Genomic DNA, 15,815 nt, shown 5'->3' with positions numbered 1-15,815 from the left:
AAAGGTCACAGCACTGGAAGTACATTAGCGAAGGGGGGCGGACTACGGAAGCCGGCAGAGGAGGGTTACAACCCAGGTTACAACACAGGAAGAGATCGTCCGGGAGACAAGCGTGATCTTGTTTTTACTGAAAAGAAAACTACCACACGAACTACCGCAGTGGGCTTTTATAACATCTTTACAACTAAATACAACTATCTGCTCTGTGCTTCGTGTTGAGGAGACGCTTTTGTAACGTCGCTCAGTCACCAAGGTCAAGCAGCAGTGGATGTGTGCAGCTCAGCCTTCAACACGTGTGGTTGTTGCAAGAAGTAAAGGCTGAGATATGGCTGGACTTATAAACTTTGAAGATGAGAATGAAGTGAAGCAGTTTTTGGATAATTTGGGAGTGGAGTACAGCTTCCAGTGCTACAAAGAGAAGGATCCTGAAGGTAAGAATCGGTAATCGGTGGTGCTGACAGTTAAGACTGAACTACGAATCGGTTTTAATTGAAACGGTGCAGAAATTGGTTGCGATTTAAGACAAACATTAAGCATCATTATTATTATTTTTATTACTTTGTGCAGTACCTAGATGTAATTCCTAAGCCATGGATGACCTACCTGTTTCAATGTCAGAGATTGTTATATTCTATTTGGATTTGTTATTATTATTACTCCATCTCATTTGCCATTAAAAATGTAACAAACAAGATAATATAAAATAGAACTTTTGCAATCCTGAAGGAAATTCTTGTGCCAGATGTTGTGAAGACAAAAAATAACTTAAGAGTGCATGCATAGTCAAAAATCAATAAGAAAAGTAAGCAAGCTTTAATTAGACAAGAATAAATAAGAAAGGGTAATACTGGCAATTATTCTGAAGTAGTGAAATAAGATGACAAAATGAAACATTTTGCATTAAAATTAAATATCGAACATGAAACTGAAATAACACACATTATAGCACATGTTTATTACTATTTATAAGTTCCCTGTGTTAGAACATGGAGCAGTTAATATTCGGATGAGAATAGAAAGAGATATCTAATAGAAAAGAAAGAGTGAAGTAGTAAAATGATTTTACACATGATAATAAAATGTTGCCATGAAATTGAAATGTTAGACGTGATAACGAAGCAATTCATATCTTTAAGTTCTGTGCATTAGAACATGGAGCAGTTATTATTGTGATATTATCTCTGTATCTCATAATGATCCATTACATGTTATAAATCTGTCACACAATACATGTTACCCCAAAATGAATTCCAGTATTTGCCAGAAAAATTGCAGGATGGAGAGGATGTGTTGTTAATTGACGAAAGAATCTGATTAAAGTATATGTTTGTCTGATTTACAGAATGTAGAATGTAAAATTCAGGGAGCAGTGGTCATTTAGTACATTTAAACCGTATGTATACAAAGCATGTCAAAACAATGAATGAATCGCCCTTTATGTGCATCAGTGGAATATGTATTATGTGTCCCAGCACCAGAGCGCTAATATTTTGATGGCATCTCATGAGGTAATGATTGAGTGTATGTCTGTAATCTGTTACACAACAAATACTGAACTAATGTTTCTGAAAAATATATTTCACAATAGAATATTTGTCAGAAAAATCGTGGTTAGATATTTTCTCCAAACTGTTTAATCCTAACACAGACTCCAGCTATATAGCCATAGAGGGATAAGTATGTTTCCTCATTGTGTGCTTTTCTGCTGTGTTCTTAGGGTGCCAAAGGCTCGCTGACTACTTGGATGGGGTGAAGAAAAACTATGAATCCGCAGCACAAGTGCTCAAACATAACTGTGAGACACATGGACATGGAGAGAGTTGCTACAAACTGGGAGCTTATCATGTCACAGGCAAAGGTAACTCATTATTACTTTAGTTATTTACCGTCTCTTGTGCAGAATGTTTTTAAATGTGTAATTTTTAGGTACTTGTGCTTTATTTAGGTGAACTGATTGGAAGGTTAATTGATAATTAAAAATGATTAAGACTTAATTGTTATCAGGTCAGCATGCATTTTTCAATATCAAGACCCACTTTTTAGTGAACACATCAATAATGAAATAATTCAGGTTAATACTTACAGGTTTCATGCACAGGTAAATTTATGGTTCCTTTAGTAATGAATGGCCTCTAATGGAGCCTTTCTATTCAAGTGGGGGATTTGACTAATCTTTACAGTACCTTTACAGTATCTTTACAGTGTGCAAGATGTGTAAAGATCTCTGCATAAAGTCATTCTCTTAAATCTGTCCACCAGGTGGAGTTGCTGAGTGCCTAAAAAAAGCCTACTCCTGCTTTATGCAGTCCTGCAACACCGGAGGAAAGAAGTCTGTAGACGCCTGCCACAATGTTGGTCTGCTGTCGCATGACGGACGAGCTTTGGATGGACAACCCGACCTGACGGCGGCCCGGCAGTACTATGAGAAGGCCTGCGCTGGAGGCTTCGCTCCCTCCTGCTTTAACCTCAGTGCTTTGTTCATTGAGGGCAATGCCAAAGGTCTGGCACCAGATATGACTCTAGCCCTGAAGTACGCTAACAGGGCCTGTGAGCTGGGACATGTGTGGGGCTGCGCTAATGCAAGCCGGATGTACAAACTTGGGGACGGTACAGAGAAGGACGAGAAGAAGGCAGAGGAGCTGAAGAATCGAGCTAGGGAGCTGCATGGTTCGGTGAAGGAAAAGCAGCTGAAATTTGGCGAGTGATCATGAAACACTCGACTGAATTGTCATTGTTTTGGTGTATCTACACATGTGGCGCTGAAAAAACCCGTTCACTGGGTTTTAAGGTTGGAAATGATGTGTTGTTAGTCTTTAAAAAGACCTCATGAATGAATATCTTTTCCTGATGTACAGTCTGTAGATGGTAAAATTCAGGAAGCAGAATACATTTATGTAAGTAGATTTAATATATATATGTGTATACCCTGCTCAAAAAATTAAAGGGAACACTAAAGTAACACGTTGTAGATCTGAATGAATGAAATATTTTTATGAAATACTTTGTTCTTTCCATAGTTGAATGTGCTGACAACAAAATCACACAAAAATTATCAATGAAAATCAAATGTATCAACCCATGGAGGTCTGGATTTGGAGTTATACTCAAAATTAAAGTGGGAAAACACACTACAGGCTGATCCAACTTTGATGTAATGTCCTTTAAACAAGTCAAAATGAGGCTCAGTAGTGTGTGTGGCCAAGCTAGAGGCGTGGAGGTTTGCCCTGGAAAGGAGAGGAATGAAGGTTAGCCGCATCAAGATGGACTATCTGTGTGTGAATGAGAGGGACCCAAGTGGAAGAGTGAGGTTACAGGGAGAAGAGATCAAGAAGGTGGAGGATTTTAAGTACTTAGGGTCAACAGTCCAGAGCAATGGAGAGTGTGGAAAAGAGGTGATGAAGCGTTTACAGGCAGGCTAGAACGGCTGGAGAAAGTGTCAGGTGTGATGTGTGATAGAAGAGTTTCAGCTAAAATGAAAGGAATGGTTTACAAAACTGTGGTGAGACCAGCCATGTTGTTTGGTCTGGAGACAGTGTCCCTGAGGAAAAGACAGGAGGCAGAGCTGGACGTAGCAGAACTGAAGATACTGAGGTTCTCTTTGGGAGTGACCAGGATGGATAGGAATGAGTACATCAGAGGGAACAGTGCATGTTAGAGGCTTTGGAGATAAAGTCAGAGAGGCCAGACTGAGATGGTTCGGACATGTCCAGAGGAGAGAGAGTGAATATATTGGTAGAAGACTGCTGAGTTCCCACTGCCATGCAGGAGGCCTAGAGGAAGACCAAAGAGGAGGTTTATGGATGTTGTTAAAGAGGACATGAAGGTAGTTGGTGTGAGAGAAGAGGATGTAGAAGACAGGGTTAGATGGAGGTAACTGATTCGCTGTGGCGACCCCTGAAGGGAAAAGCCGAAAGGAAAAGAAGAGGAGTGTGTGTGGCCTCCGCGTGCCTGTATGACCTCCCTACAACGCCTGGGCATGCTCCTGAAGAGGCGACGGATGTTCTCCTGAGGGATCTCCTCCCAAACCTGGACTAAAGCATCCGCCAACTCCTGCACAGTCTGTGGTGCAACTTGGCGTTGGTGGATGGAGCGAGACATGATGTCCCAGATGTGCTCAATTGCATTCAGGTCTGGGGAACGGGCGGGCCAGTCCATAACATCAATGCCTTCGTGTTGCAGGAACTGCTGACACACTCCAGCCACATGAAGTCTAGCATTGTCTTGCTTTAGGAGGAACCCAGGGCCAACCGCACTAGCATATGGTCTCACAAGGGGTCTGAGGATCTCATCTCGGTACCTAATGGCAGTCAGGCTACCTCTGGCGAGCACATGGAGGGCTGTGCATCCCTCCAAAGAAATGCCACCCCACACCATTACTGACCCACCACCAAACCAGTCATGCTGAAAAATGTTACAGGCAGCATAACGTTCTCCATGGCTTCTCCAGACCCTTTCATGTCGGTCACATGTGCTCAGGGTGAACCTGCTCTAATCTGTGAAAAGCAACCAGTTCCGGCACCAATTCCTGTGTTCTATGGCAAATGTCAACCGAGCTCAACGGTGCCAGTCAGCGAGCACAGCGGGCACTAGAGGACGCTGGGCCCTCAGACTACCCTCATTAAATCTCTTTCTGATTGTTTGATCAGAGAGATTCACACCAGTGGTCTGCTGGAGGTCATTTTGTAGAGCTATTGCAGTGCTCATCCTGTTCCTCCTTGCACAAAGGAGCAGATACCTGTCTTGCTGATTGGTTGAGGACCTTCGACAGCCCTGTCAAGCTCTCCCAGACTAACTGCCTGTCTTCTAGAATCTCCTCCATGCTGTTGAGAATGTGCTGGGAGACACAGCAAACCTTCTGGCAATGGCACGCATTGATGTTCCATCCTGGAGGAGTTGGACTGTCTGTGGAACCTCTGTAGGGTCCAGGTATCGCCTCATGCTACCAGAAGTGACACTTACCCTAGCCAAATGCAAAACTAGTGAAAAACAGTAAACATTAGGAAGGAAAAAATGTCAGTGGCCTTCACCTGTAAACTCATTCTTGTTTTGTGGGTTGTCTCATTGTTACCCATCTAGTGCATCTGTTGTTAATTTCATGAACACCAAAGCAGCTGAAACTGACTAAAAACCTCCTCTGTTACTTACTTGACCACATCAGTATTCCACATGTTTGACTGACTTGATGCAATACTTAGAATAAATTTTGTTTCTTCCGATCATTTTTTTTCTAGCATCTAAAGCGTAATATGACTGAATATTTAGTTTTGCTGTTTGAATGTAGTAGTAGTTGCAGTAATGGTATTACAGCAAGCATGAACTGAACTAATCACTGAAGTAAATGAAAAAAACAAGGCGACAGACAGTCCAATCATGAAAAAAAAAAAACTTTTTGCTAACATTTAAGTTATTGTAGATAATTCATCACCACAAAGTGAATGTCTGTTTTGATAAATAACAAGAATGTCAGTGTTTCTTAAGCCATAAATTAAATGCAAAAGGTAATGATAATAATGATAAATATTATCCATGCGCAGTGTGTTTGGGCTCTGGAATTTATATCAGGGCCAGTTTTACTGCCGAGTAGGTTTTCACATATCAGGAATTTGATGTGGTGATTTGATTTATTGCAGTAAAAGCTGACAAGTAAGGAATTTTCAAAGAAGGATGAAAAGATCTGAAAGGAATGCAAGTGCTGCAACATAAATAGGCAGCCAGACTTACAGGTCGAATAAAATGCAAGTGCAGCAAATCCAAGGATTTTAAGTGATAAATAAAGTGACAGAAGGATTTATGATGTGCTGGAATGCACAAATGGGCCTGTGATGGTCCACGGTGTCCCCTGCCTTCACACTTAGGGATAGACTCCAGCGTCCCCTGTGACCCTACAGAAGATAAAAACAATGTATAGAAAATGTATAGATGGAGAAACATGCAAATGTGTATTTAGATTGTTGAATTATTGTTCTTTGGTATTTGACACTGCTTCATGGAGAAAAGGAGCCATTATTACTTTGGACAGTCACAGTTAGAATAGATAGATTGATAGATAGATGGATAGATACTTTATTTGCCTTTCATTTACTTTTTCATAATAAAGGGTGAAAATGCAAGTAATGTTAAATGAAGAAAAAGATGCAGAGAAAGAATTGGTTATAGTTTATAAGTATAAAGAGTAAGATTCAAACATTTACAGTGCGCAGAAATGTCCAAATTATTCACCTGGGGATGTGCAATTTTACATAATCTCAGTGCTGTTATTTGATGTTAAATTTGTTTTTAACAGAAGTTTAGCTTTTCATCCTCATATTCTGGGAGCTACCACTGCAGGAGCAGGTGCAGGCACAACAATAGTTTGACCACAAGAGGGAGTGAGAATCAAACGCATGAACTTTGCGCCCTTTTTCAAAGCAAACAGGGCGCTTCGTCCCGGCTCCAACAATAAACCAGGGTTACGAGCATCCCATCTGTCAACACGTTAGCCGACGCTGCATTAGCAACCTGTAGCTAACGTTGGCAGCGACAGAAGGTCTTTGTGCACTTGTGAGCTGAACTAAGCCGGTGTGTGTGGAGGGTGATGGACAGACTGGCCCGTTTGCACCCTGGAAGCTCCGCCCGTTAGCCGTGCGTCTCCTCCTCAGCCCTCATTCAAAACAGAGCACAGCTGTTGCGAGGCGCATCGTCGTGTCCCGAGCGTTAGCCTAAAAACTGTTAGCTGCCCGCCGCCTGCTGATGTCCCCGCTGGAATATCAGGAGAATACGGAGGAAAACCGCGCACTTCGGTGAGTTACTGAACGTTACGAGTCAAACTTTGTCACTATTAGCGATGTAGTCAAGAAAATCCCTCCCCAGCCGTCGAGTTAGTAAGCTAACGTAAACGTTAAGCCCCACGAACTGGTTGGTTGGGTGTGTTTGTTTTTAAATGCAGGATGCTCCCTTATCAAAGTAAATCGGCATCCATCCAGAGGAGGGGAGATGTGAGGCAGGCGATAAACCGGACACGGAGACTGGCCCTGGGTTTTGTAGTTCTCACTCTGTGTGTAGCTGAACGCAGTGGGGGTATTTTAACCGTTATTTATTTGCCCCTCCGCCCACGTGAAGACAGGTTACGGTCGCCCCACCGCACGCCGAGCAGCGGCACCGACTAGTTTTGATGCCATGCTAATAATAAATCATGCGCTCCCTCTCCGAAGCCAGTGAGCCCGGCTAGTTAGCGTGTACATGCTAATATGGAGAGTTTAGCGATTGGTGGTGCTTACTTTGTTGGCTTTGATAGCTACACAGTTAGCTTATGTTCCAGAAAGGTTAAAGGGTTCACCCGTTGGTGCTGGCTAGCCCCGCACGGCTCACTTAGCAGCCACTGCAGACGCCGGGCTGCTCCGGATAGCTCATTGGCGGTGAACCCCCTGCACAGTTACCCTCCGGGGACCGCTTTGGGTGTGGCGTGGGTTCACCCACGAACAATACAGCGTGCAGCTTCAGTCTATCTTGTCTCAGCAGAAACATGTCTTAATAGCAGAATAGGCACATTCGTGAGAGTGTTTTGAGTTTGCTGGAAACGCTTTGTCGACCTGGATGACCTACAATCAATAAATTAAATGCGGGAAACTTTTCAAGCTTGATGTAGAAAGAATCCTGCAAAATCCAGCTGCTTGGTGTTCCTCAAATATGACAATCACATCTCAGAAACAGCAAGCTATTCTGCATGTTCCTGAGACCTGTCTACGCTCCATTAATCTGATCTAATTATGGATCAACAACTTGAGTTTAATGAATTAGTCTTCAATTAGATATGTCTCTCTAGTAGCTACATGTCAGTCCTTCTAACAGCTAAGAAACATTAAGTTTTATGACTCTTTAGACTGTAATTTAGCAGCTACACACAGCTAAGGTGAAGGCATGTTGACCTTTATATTAAATTAAAATGAATTTGGCACAGTGATGGTCTGATCTGTTCCCCTAATTTGCGGCATCAGGAATAGCCACAGATACTACACACATTTAAGAGGGACGAAGGCAAAAAAACATCCACTGGCTTTTCATTAATAAATCGCCTTTTTCTTAAACAAAGCCTCCCTCTGCTCAGTTCTCCCATCCAACAAACTCTTTGTCGCCTGCTGTCCTCCGTGACGTTGCTCTCACCCCATTTTTAAGGACTCTAAGGAATGTTCCATATCGATATTTGGGATTGCTGTGTGGAGCTGCTGTTGTCAACACTTCACATATGACCCAGAGGTCACCGGTTCAGGCTCATGACGAGCATGCCTTTACAGTGCCGTGGTGTCGTGTTATGCAGAAAAGACAGAAACAATCTTGTTTCGCTTTGGCAGTTGTTTTTAACGGTTAAATGCATGCAGAATGAGTGGGAGGATGATGCTTACAGTTAAAGTTAAGCCCAAAATTGGAGATGAAAACTAATTCTTTCCAAATGCTAGAGCTCCCCAGTCCTCCATATAAAGAAGGAATCTGTTTGGAATTCCTTTTGGTTTTTCACTTTATCTGCTTCAGTTTCAGCTGAGAATTTTTAGAGATCACTAGTGAAAGTTTAGCCCGAATGACAGTGGTCAGTGGTTGTAAAGGGTGCATCTGAAACATTCAGCCAAGCAGTCTTCAGTATCAGGGCTCAGGTTTTAATCCAATAAAATCCAGTTGATTCAGTATTCTATCGTGCATGGAGCTTTGCTTTGGTTTTAGGCGACACGACTCCCATCTGTACGACTATTTACAAATGCTGCATTTAATTATCATCGTGTATTTTTGGGTTAATCCTGTTCTTCGTCTGTCTTCCCGACAGTAAACAAAAACGTCATGTCGCATATCTGTTGCTTGCCAACAGAAACAGTGTGAGCGCCTGGAGGTTTCGCTAAAGCTCACTTGGTTAGTGTGCTGTTTTTATTTGCAATTACATCAGTTTGTATATTCTGGATAATCATCCATGTCTTTGCAAGGATGTAAGCCAACAATTGAAACATTAAGTGTTGTCGCAGATGGAGGGAGAAAGTCATTTAAAGGATTTACCTTCACAGACATTACTCATGAATGGACATTGCAGCCGCATTTCCAGTTTCGATCCTTGATTGATTACACCTTTGTGGACTCCCTGTGTTGTAATTTGAGCACCAGTTACTTTTGAGAAACCGTCCCCTGGTAACTCTATCTGCTACTTCCACCTTCTGGACCAGGCTAATCCCAGAGATGCCTCATGTACGTGGGCCCATCTGTTCACCACCGTGGTGTAACTGCTCTGTCCAAGGCTTGCAAATGTGATTAGTTGGAGATTACATCTGTGTGTGTGAAATGAAACTCCCTTCTCAGAATCAGAGCCGTGTGTTTACAAGAGAAAGGGATAAAACACTGTACAGCTTCTGCGTCATCGAGTGCAACCCCTGGTCTTTCTCAGATTATGTTTCTCGGCTCCACATTACGTCATGTTCACTACATAGTTTATGTAAAATGTTCCTGAATGCATCACGTTCGCGTCTGTAACAATACATAGGGTTCAACTTGGCCTCCTTCCTGAGCGAATAAGCAGTCGTCTTGCAGGCTCCTTTAGGTGCTATACATACTCCAGGAGCATTTTGGTCTGCATCAAGATTTTTCTGCATGTGACCTCCAAGCAATGATGTTGCTCTGTTGCCAGGGTAACTTTATGCGTGTGTCTGGCACATCCATTCAGCACAGATGGAACTGCGAAGTCACATGTCGTCACACTCTTCCTCTGATGCCTCCCCAGCCTTGGCTCTGTCACTACAAGTATAAACACATAAAGGAGCTAGTCGTGTGTGTGTTCATTGTCTGCTTTGGCTTTTTTATGCCAACTCCAGAGCCATCCAACGTTTCTGTTACTATTAGAAGTGATATAAGCGGTCTCTGCGCTTGACAAGTTGTTTTGGAGCGCTGGTAATAATATTCTGTCTGGTTGCCTGTTTGATAAAGACTTTAAAAGGTAAAGAGGTGTTTCTAATGTTGCTGGCAGTTGGTTGAAGTGGGTGTTGTAGATGTGAGCTTGGCTAACGCCTGACTAGCTGAATGTGTGCATGACTGTGTGAGAAGAAGATAAGAGACAAGTGTAATGCACGCACTAGCTTTTGACTTCAGAAATCTCAGAGGCAGGCACCATTTTTTGCTGTGTATGTTGAGCAACAGGCCTTTTTTTTGTTGTTGTTGTACCCAGAGCGACATTTGAGGAAGTGGCGCAAAACTGCCTCTTCTTATTGTTGTGTGTTAGCCATGTGGTTCCTGCTGTGTTGTAATCAAAGCGCTTGTTTAGGAGAAGTCGGACACAGGCGGTGTTGAAGCGGAAGCTGTACACACAGGGTCACTCCTGACTGATGGCTGAATCTCGCACACACACACACACACACACACACACACACACACACACACAGAGCACAACAGGCCGAACGGCGGCAAGAGACCTGGTGCATTGAGAACATTTTAGCCTGAATTAGACCCCTGTTGGGAGTTGCTCACACATGAAGGGCTACACTGCGAGTGGTCTGCTGCACACCCGTCTTCTCTTTAGCTCCTAGCTTATCCTTTGTGTAAATTTGCTCTGTTTCTCTTTCACGTTGCTTTCTTGTTGTGAGTGGGATCTGATTCTATTTTAGTCCTGCCTTGTCTTCCTGTGTTTAATTTTTCCAGTTGTCAGGCAGCATCCCTTTCAATACATGTGCAGTGCATTCAGTCACCCACATACGTCCTGCTTAGATCTTTTTGTCTTCTTGGCTCTTCTGTGAGTATGTCACTGCCTTTCTATGACACCTGACTATTACCTGTCCAACTTTTGGCATGACAGTTTAGGATACTGTGCACAAATATATCCTTGATTCTTGTACTACTTGCACTTCATGGTCGTATGATGTCTGCCTGTAAACAATTAATCATTTTCATGTTCAACGAATGCAAATTTCAAATCACAGTTTAGGATATTCTGTATGTTATACAGTGTGTGACGCAGGGTTTAAACTGTTGCGTCAATCGTTTTGCAAATTCACGCCATCCTGCTTGTGTGACAGTCATGTTTTGGACGCTATCTCAGGCGCGTCACGTGTTTTAAATCCATTACACAGGGAAAACTGAAAAGAAGCTTGACTTTAATTGCAAATCAAATTGCAGTATCTGTCAGAAGCCGTGCATTTAGATATTTTCCCCCTCAATGTTAAGTTCTATTGCTGAGCTGACGTGATCTTTAGAAACCGATCAAATCTATCCTGACCTTATCAGTTTTTATTTCTCTTTAACCACAACAGTAATTCGCACTGCAGAGTAACGTCAGCTGCTGTTTGCGCCGTTTGTTTGGGGCCCTGTCTGCCTGTTGACGGTGATCCTTAATGTCTTGAACATGCAGCTTGAAACAGGATTAGATATATTACTGGACACATGTGCTGCATGGTTATTTAAACGTCGCAGCATTTCTGGCAGTAGGGTAGACTATTGGTTATTCAGCTTCATGTGAGCTATTTTGATATTTGATGAACTAAGATACTTTTACTTCATGTCTAATGTGCTTTTTAAGCAGGGTTATGTTAGGTTTGAATTCATTATTAGGCTGACTCATAAAAAATTTGAGGAACCCCCACAGCTTCTTAAACTCAAATGACTGTGTGTAGGTGTGTCTTTTACTGTAATTGCCGCTGGTGTTGAAATATAAGCCTGAAGTTTTTGCTGATGGGGCTTCATTCATCAGCAATATATTCTCTCATTAGATTCCAATTAGCTGTTCTTATAAATCTTGCAAATGTAGGGTGCAAGCTGTTGGATAAATTAGAATCATCAGTCACACAAGATTTCTACTGTTTAAGAGATGCGTTCACCACCTCTGCTTGTCTTTTCATCTGCGCATATGTACGCCTTTTTAAAAAATATGTTTATTTTAAGGTCAACATTACCTCAGCTCACGCAGCTGATGGGTATTAGCTCGGCTTGGTGTGTCAGGTTGTAGATGTTTGAGGTCATGAGATCAGGGGTTAAAGGTGAGTTCAGGGACAGGACTATAGCAAAAGGGCCCAGCCTTTCAGGCATGCAAAATGGCAGCTATGAGGGTCCCGTTCCACCTGACACTTTCAGGCTGGTGTGTAGCCCCAAGTCATGTGGCTTTTTGCTCTGCATATCCGGAATATTCTCACTGGAGGAAGTTTCATCGAGGAGCAAATTCAGAGTATGCCAGGCAGCAATGATCTGCTTCAAGGAATACAGAGTTTTTCTGCATAGAGGAATTTTTTGGCATCCTGAAAGAGAGTTTTATAATTGTGTTTATTAATATGCTAATTTGGGGGCTGCACAGTGGTGTACTAGTTGGCATTTTCGCCTTGCAGCAAGAAGATCCCTGGTTCAAATCCCGGCCTGGGCCTGAGATCTTTCTGCATGGAGTTTGCATGTTCTCCCTGTGCTTGCGTGGGTTTTCTCCGGGTACTCCGGCTTCCTCCCACAGTCCAAAAATATGCTGAGGTTAATTGATTATTCTAAATTGCCCATAGGTGTGAATGTGAGTGTGATTGTTTGTCTGTATATGTAGCCCTGCGACAGACTGGCGACCTGTCCAGGGTGTCCCCTGCCTTCGCCCGAGTCAGCTGGGATAGGCTCCAGCACCCCCCACGACCCTAGTGAGGATAAAGCGGTGTATAGAGGATGGATGGATGGAATATGCTAATTTGGTCTTCATTTACTCAATATAATAGTTTTTTTTATTCAGCAAGTGGAAAATGCATAAATTTCCGTCAAATAAAGGAGCACAGACCCATTCCCCCTAATGGACGTGCACCGATCATGCCTGCTGTTGTGTGTAATCATCCTCTAAGGGCCCTTTCTGAGCCAGGAAAAACCCTGTAATATGGCCTCATTTTTAGGAGATTTTATGATTTGCATATTAGACTGCATCTTAGTAATATGGACATTAATATTTCATTTAAATATTGTGGTTGATGAAAATGATTCGGTGAGCTTTTGATCAGGAAGCGTTTTCCTCAGTCCTGATTGTTGTGGACAAAATATTAAAAATAGCTCTCAGTTTCATGCACAGCTGTTGTAGTGCTCTGTGGTGTGTGTTTTTTTTTTTGAGGTTTACTAAATACGGAACTTGCAGATTGTTTATTCACTCCCAAACCCTGGTCTTTGTCTTGTACAAGCAGATTGCATGCGCTCACGTTCAATGGAATACTCTGAAGCGAACATAAACAGACAGATGCCTCACCCTTCCATTTCCCCTGTATATTGTCTTGAGCCACCGGTTTATATCAGTGCTGGAGACAAGTCTTTGTGGTCTCGCAGCGCAGCCTCATCTATCTGTCTAAAGTCTGAGTGTTTTGGCCTGAGAGCAAAACGGAGAATGAAGCCTTGGCTATGTCATGGAAACTTGTCAACTTGGTCCTGGACTGAGCCAAAGACAATAGATCAGATTCAGGCAAACATGATTCCAACTCTCTGTTCTCTTTCGTGCTCTCATCCTTTTGCTTTCTTCTGCTCCCAAAGTTGTTTTTTTTGTTCTTTTCTTCCCCTTCAGAAAGGCAGTCTCGGGTTCACGTCAGGCTTTTTGACCTCAAGCGCACCATGAATAGAACGCCTCATCCTCCCCACCTGTTCTGCACCTCCTTTGATTAAATAATTGCAGCGATGATTCACATCCCAGGCAGATGTCTTTCTGTGTCATCTCAAAGAATCCATTTAAAATCTGTGTGACTGAGACAATCCGTGTCCTGTCGTCTTTGTCAGGTTTCCCATAGGTTGGGTCATGACTTGCACACACACGCCTGCAATTACACACTTTAGATCACCAACTGTCAACCTGGGCGTTATACCATTTCGTGCACACATTTAATAAATATATTTAAGTTGTGTAGCTGTGATGGAGAAGCAGTATTTAGGAATTTTTTGCATTTTTGTTTACATTTTGCATATGCTAATCCAATTTGTTTCCCTCATGTGTGACTGGTTTTATTTTCATTTATTTATTCTTTATTTTACCAGGTAAGATCAGTTGAGAACAGTTTGTCATTTACAGTGATGACCTGGCAAGGCTTTTATTGAATTAACCAGTGTATGTTTAGGACAAAAAAACCATTCATGTTTGATGCTGCTTTGTATGTGAAAAGACAACCCGAGTGTTTGTATGCTTTCCTTTTGTCTTACAGTTAGAATCTGACGAAAGTGGGAGGGTTGGGAAGACAGAAGGGAGGGTGACATTGCCGCTGGAAACAATGTCTTTCCTATTTTTAGTCAATAGATGAATGTTTAGTAGCACATGGATCCTGCCTGTACTTGTCCTCCAGAGAGAACAGAGGCTCCAAACCAGCAGTGTCTGTCTAACTCGGGCACTTCATATTGTAATCTGTGTGTCCATGCAGGCAGTGAAGCCTCTGACCATGAAGCTCTGTGGGAGAGGAGGATCAGAAAAAGGGTGTGAGGGGCTCATTCAGGGAGAGCGAGGATGAGGGAGTGAGGGGGGGAAGGGATTGAAAAGATACAGCTGTTTCTCAAGTCTCAGCTGTTGCTCTTCTTCCATTCGATGCAGGCTCGCCTTCCCTCCCTCTCTCAAACACACACACACACACACACACACACACCCTAACTGGAAGAAGCACACAGTGTAACATTGTTCTGTCTTGTGAGAGAAACATGAAAGAATCAATCTTTCATAGCTGCTATCAGATGGGAATAGTAAGTACCCTCCATATTAAGGGAGGCAGCCATGGCCAGATTAGGCAAAAATCAGCCTCTCGTTTCTTCTCCCGCACATCCGTTTCTATCTCTGTCATCTTCTTCTGCTTTTCCTCATCCGCTGTGCCTCGTGTTTTTCACTGTGTGTCCTGGTGTCATGTTTTATTCTCCCCTGTGATCTCTGACCCAGTGAACTCTCAGAGCAAACAGCTGTCTCTGTGTGCATTTCTTAGTTCATATCCCTATTTGACCAGAGTGGTGTACTGTGAAGCGAGTTTGACATAGCCAGACTCTCTTTGTATTAGCCGGCTTAACAAAACCTAAAACCCCGGTGAGAGTTAATGGGTGTAATGACGGTGGATATCAACTTTCTTTGTTAGCTGTATTTTCTCTAAAGAATGAATGTAATAGCATGGAACCTGTCATTAATAACCAGGCTCCCTTATTAATAAGATTAGTGTCATTAATTATGTACAATAGCAATAGAAGTGAGGACTCTATCCTGTTTACCGTTGGATCGATTAAGATTGAACAGTTCGTCTCCTGCAGTTCTATCTGCTGTTGTTCTCTATTTCCTTAAACTTTCACTGTTCTATCACTTTTATTGCCCATTATGGCCCGTATCTTATAGCATCATTTGTTATTGTTTTCCAGACACTGTTTAGAGTAATTTGTGGCTGCAACCTAACTTGGCCGCTAGACATTAGCAAAGCTTTAGCCACTAAGAAAGCTACTTCCTGATTTGTGCTGGTGGTTAGTGTATCTTGTTTCGTTTTTGTGGGTTGTGTCTCTTATAGAGAAATGTGCTTGTCAGTTAGAGCAGATTGCCGAGGGTAATTTTACTTTAGAAAGATGTTAAAGGAGATACAGCAAGCCTTGTAGAGATAGCCTTAGCTTAGCATAACCAGAAAAGTAAATTTCAGCTGCACCGGCATAGATAAGTAAACTGAGCATTTTCAGTGTAACGGGGGGATCAGACATGTCTGTGGAAGATTGTGGTGATTAGGACAGCTTCAACCACATCTGCTACCTCAAACAAAGCTTCGCTAATAATTGGAGCTGTTCCTCTTCATAAATGGGTTCATCTTTCCTTGTCTGCAAACAGTAGCTTTCAGTGTTAATTGGCTGTTACTTGTGGTATGTAGCCAATCAGATGGCACTGT

The 15,815-nt window shown here is 42.6% G+C and overlaps 3 protein-coding genes across 3 annotated transcripts in view; 2 read left to right on the top strand and 1 right to left on the bottom strand.

The window, feature by feature from the left end:
* LOC110952305 (importin-13-like) overlaps positions 1 to 15,815 on the bottom strand; it is a 435,553-nt gene that overhangs the window by 156,006 nt on the left and 263,732 nt on the right. The gene's annotated exons all lie outside the window — the stretch shown is intronic.
* LOC110952312 (cytochrome c oxidase assembly factor 7) lies at positions 54 to 2,959 on the top strand. The gene is made up of 3 exons (XM_022195818.2): positions 54 to 431; positions 1,718 to 1,858; positions 2,260 to 2,959. The coding sequence occupies exons 1-3, from the start codon at positions 326 to 328 to the stop codon at positions 2,703 to 2,705; spliced, it is 693 nt and encodes a 230-aa protein (XP_022051510.2). The 5' UTR covers positions 54 to 325; the 3' UTR covers positions 2,706 to 2,959.
* ralgps2 (Ral GEF with PH domain and SH3 binding motif 2) overlaps positions 6,426 to 15,815 on the top strand; it is a 77,014-nt gene continuing 67,624 nt past the window's right edge. Inside the window, 1 exon segment of the mRNA XM_051947233.1 lies at positions 6,426 to 6,779. The gene's annotated coding sequence lies outside the window, so the exon portion shown is untranslated.

This window comes from Acanthochromis polyacanthus, chromosome 4, assembly GCF_021347895.1.
Source record: "Acanthochromis polyacanthus isolate Apoly-LR-REF ecotype Palm Island chromosome 4, KAUST_Apoly_ChrSc, whole genome shotgun sequence".
Taxonomy (NCBI): Eukaryota; Metazoa; Chordata; class Actinopteri; family Pomacentridae; genus Acanthochromis; species Acanthochromis polyacanthus.
Note: the sequence above shows the minus strand (reverse complement) of the source record. Positions and strands in the feature narration are given on the sequence as shown.

Coding starts and splice junctions, on each gene's coding strand:
- LOC110952312 (XM_022195818.2), top strand. CDS start 326: ATGGCTGGACTTATAAACTTTGAAGATGAGAATGAAGTGAAGCAGTTT. Junction 432..1,717: donor CAAAGAGAAGGATCCTGAAG/GTAAGAATCGGT, acceptor CTGTGTTCTTAG/GGTGCCAAAGGCTCGCTGAC. Junction 1,859..2,259: donor TTATCATGTCACAGGCAAAG/GTAACTCATTAT, acceptor TCTGTCCACCAG/GTGGAGTTGCTGAGTGCCTA.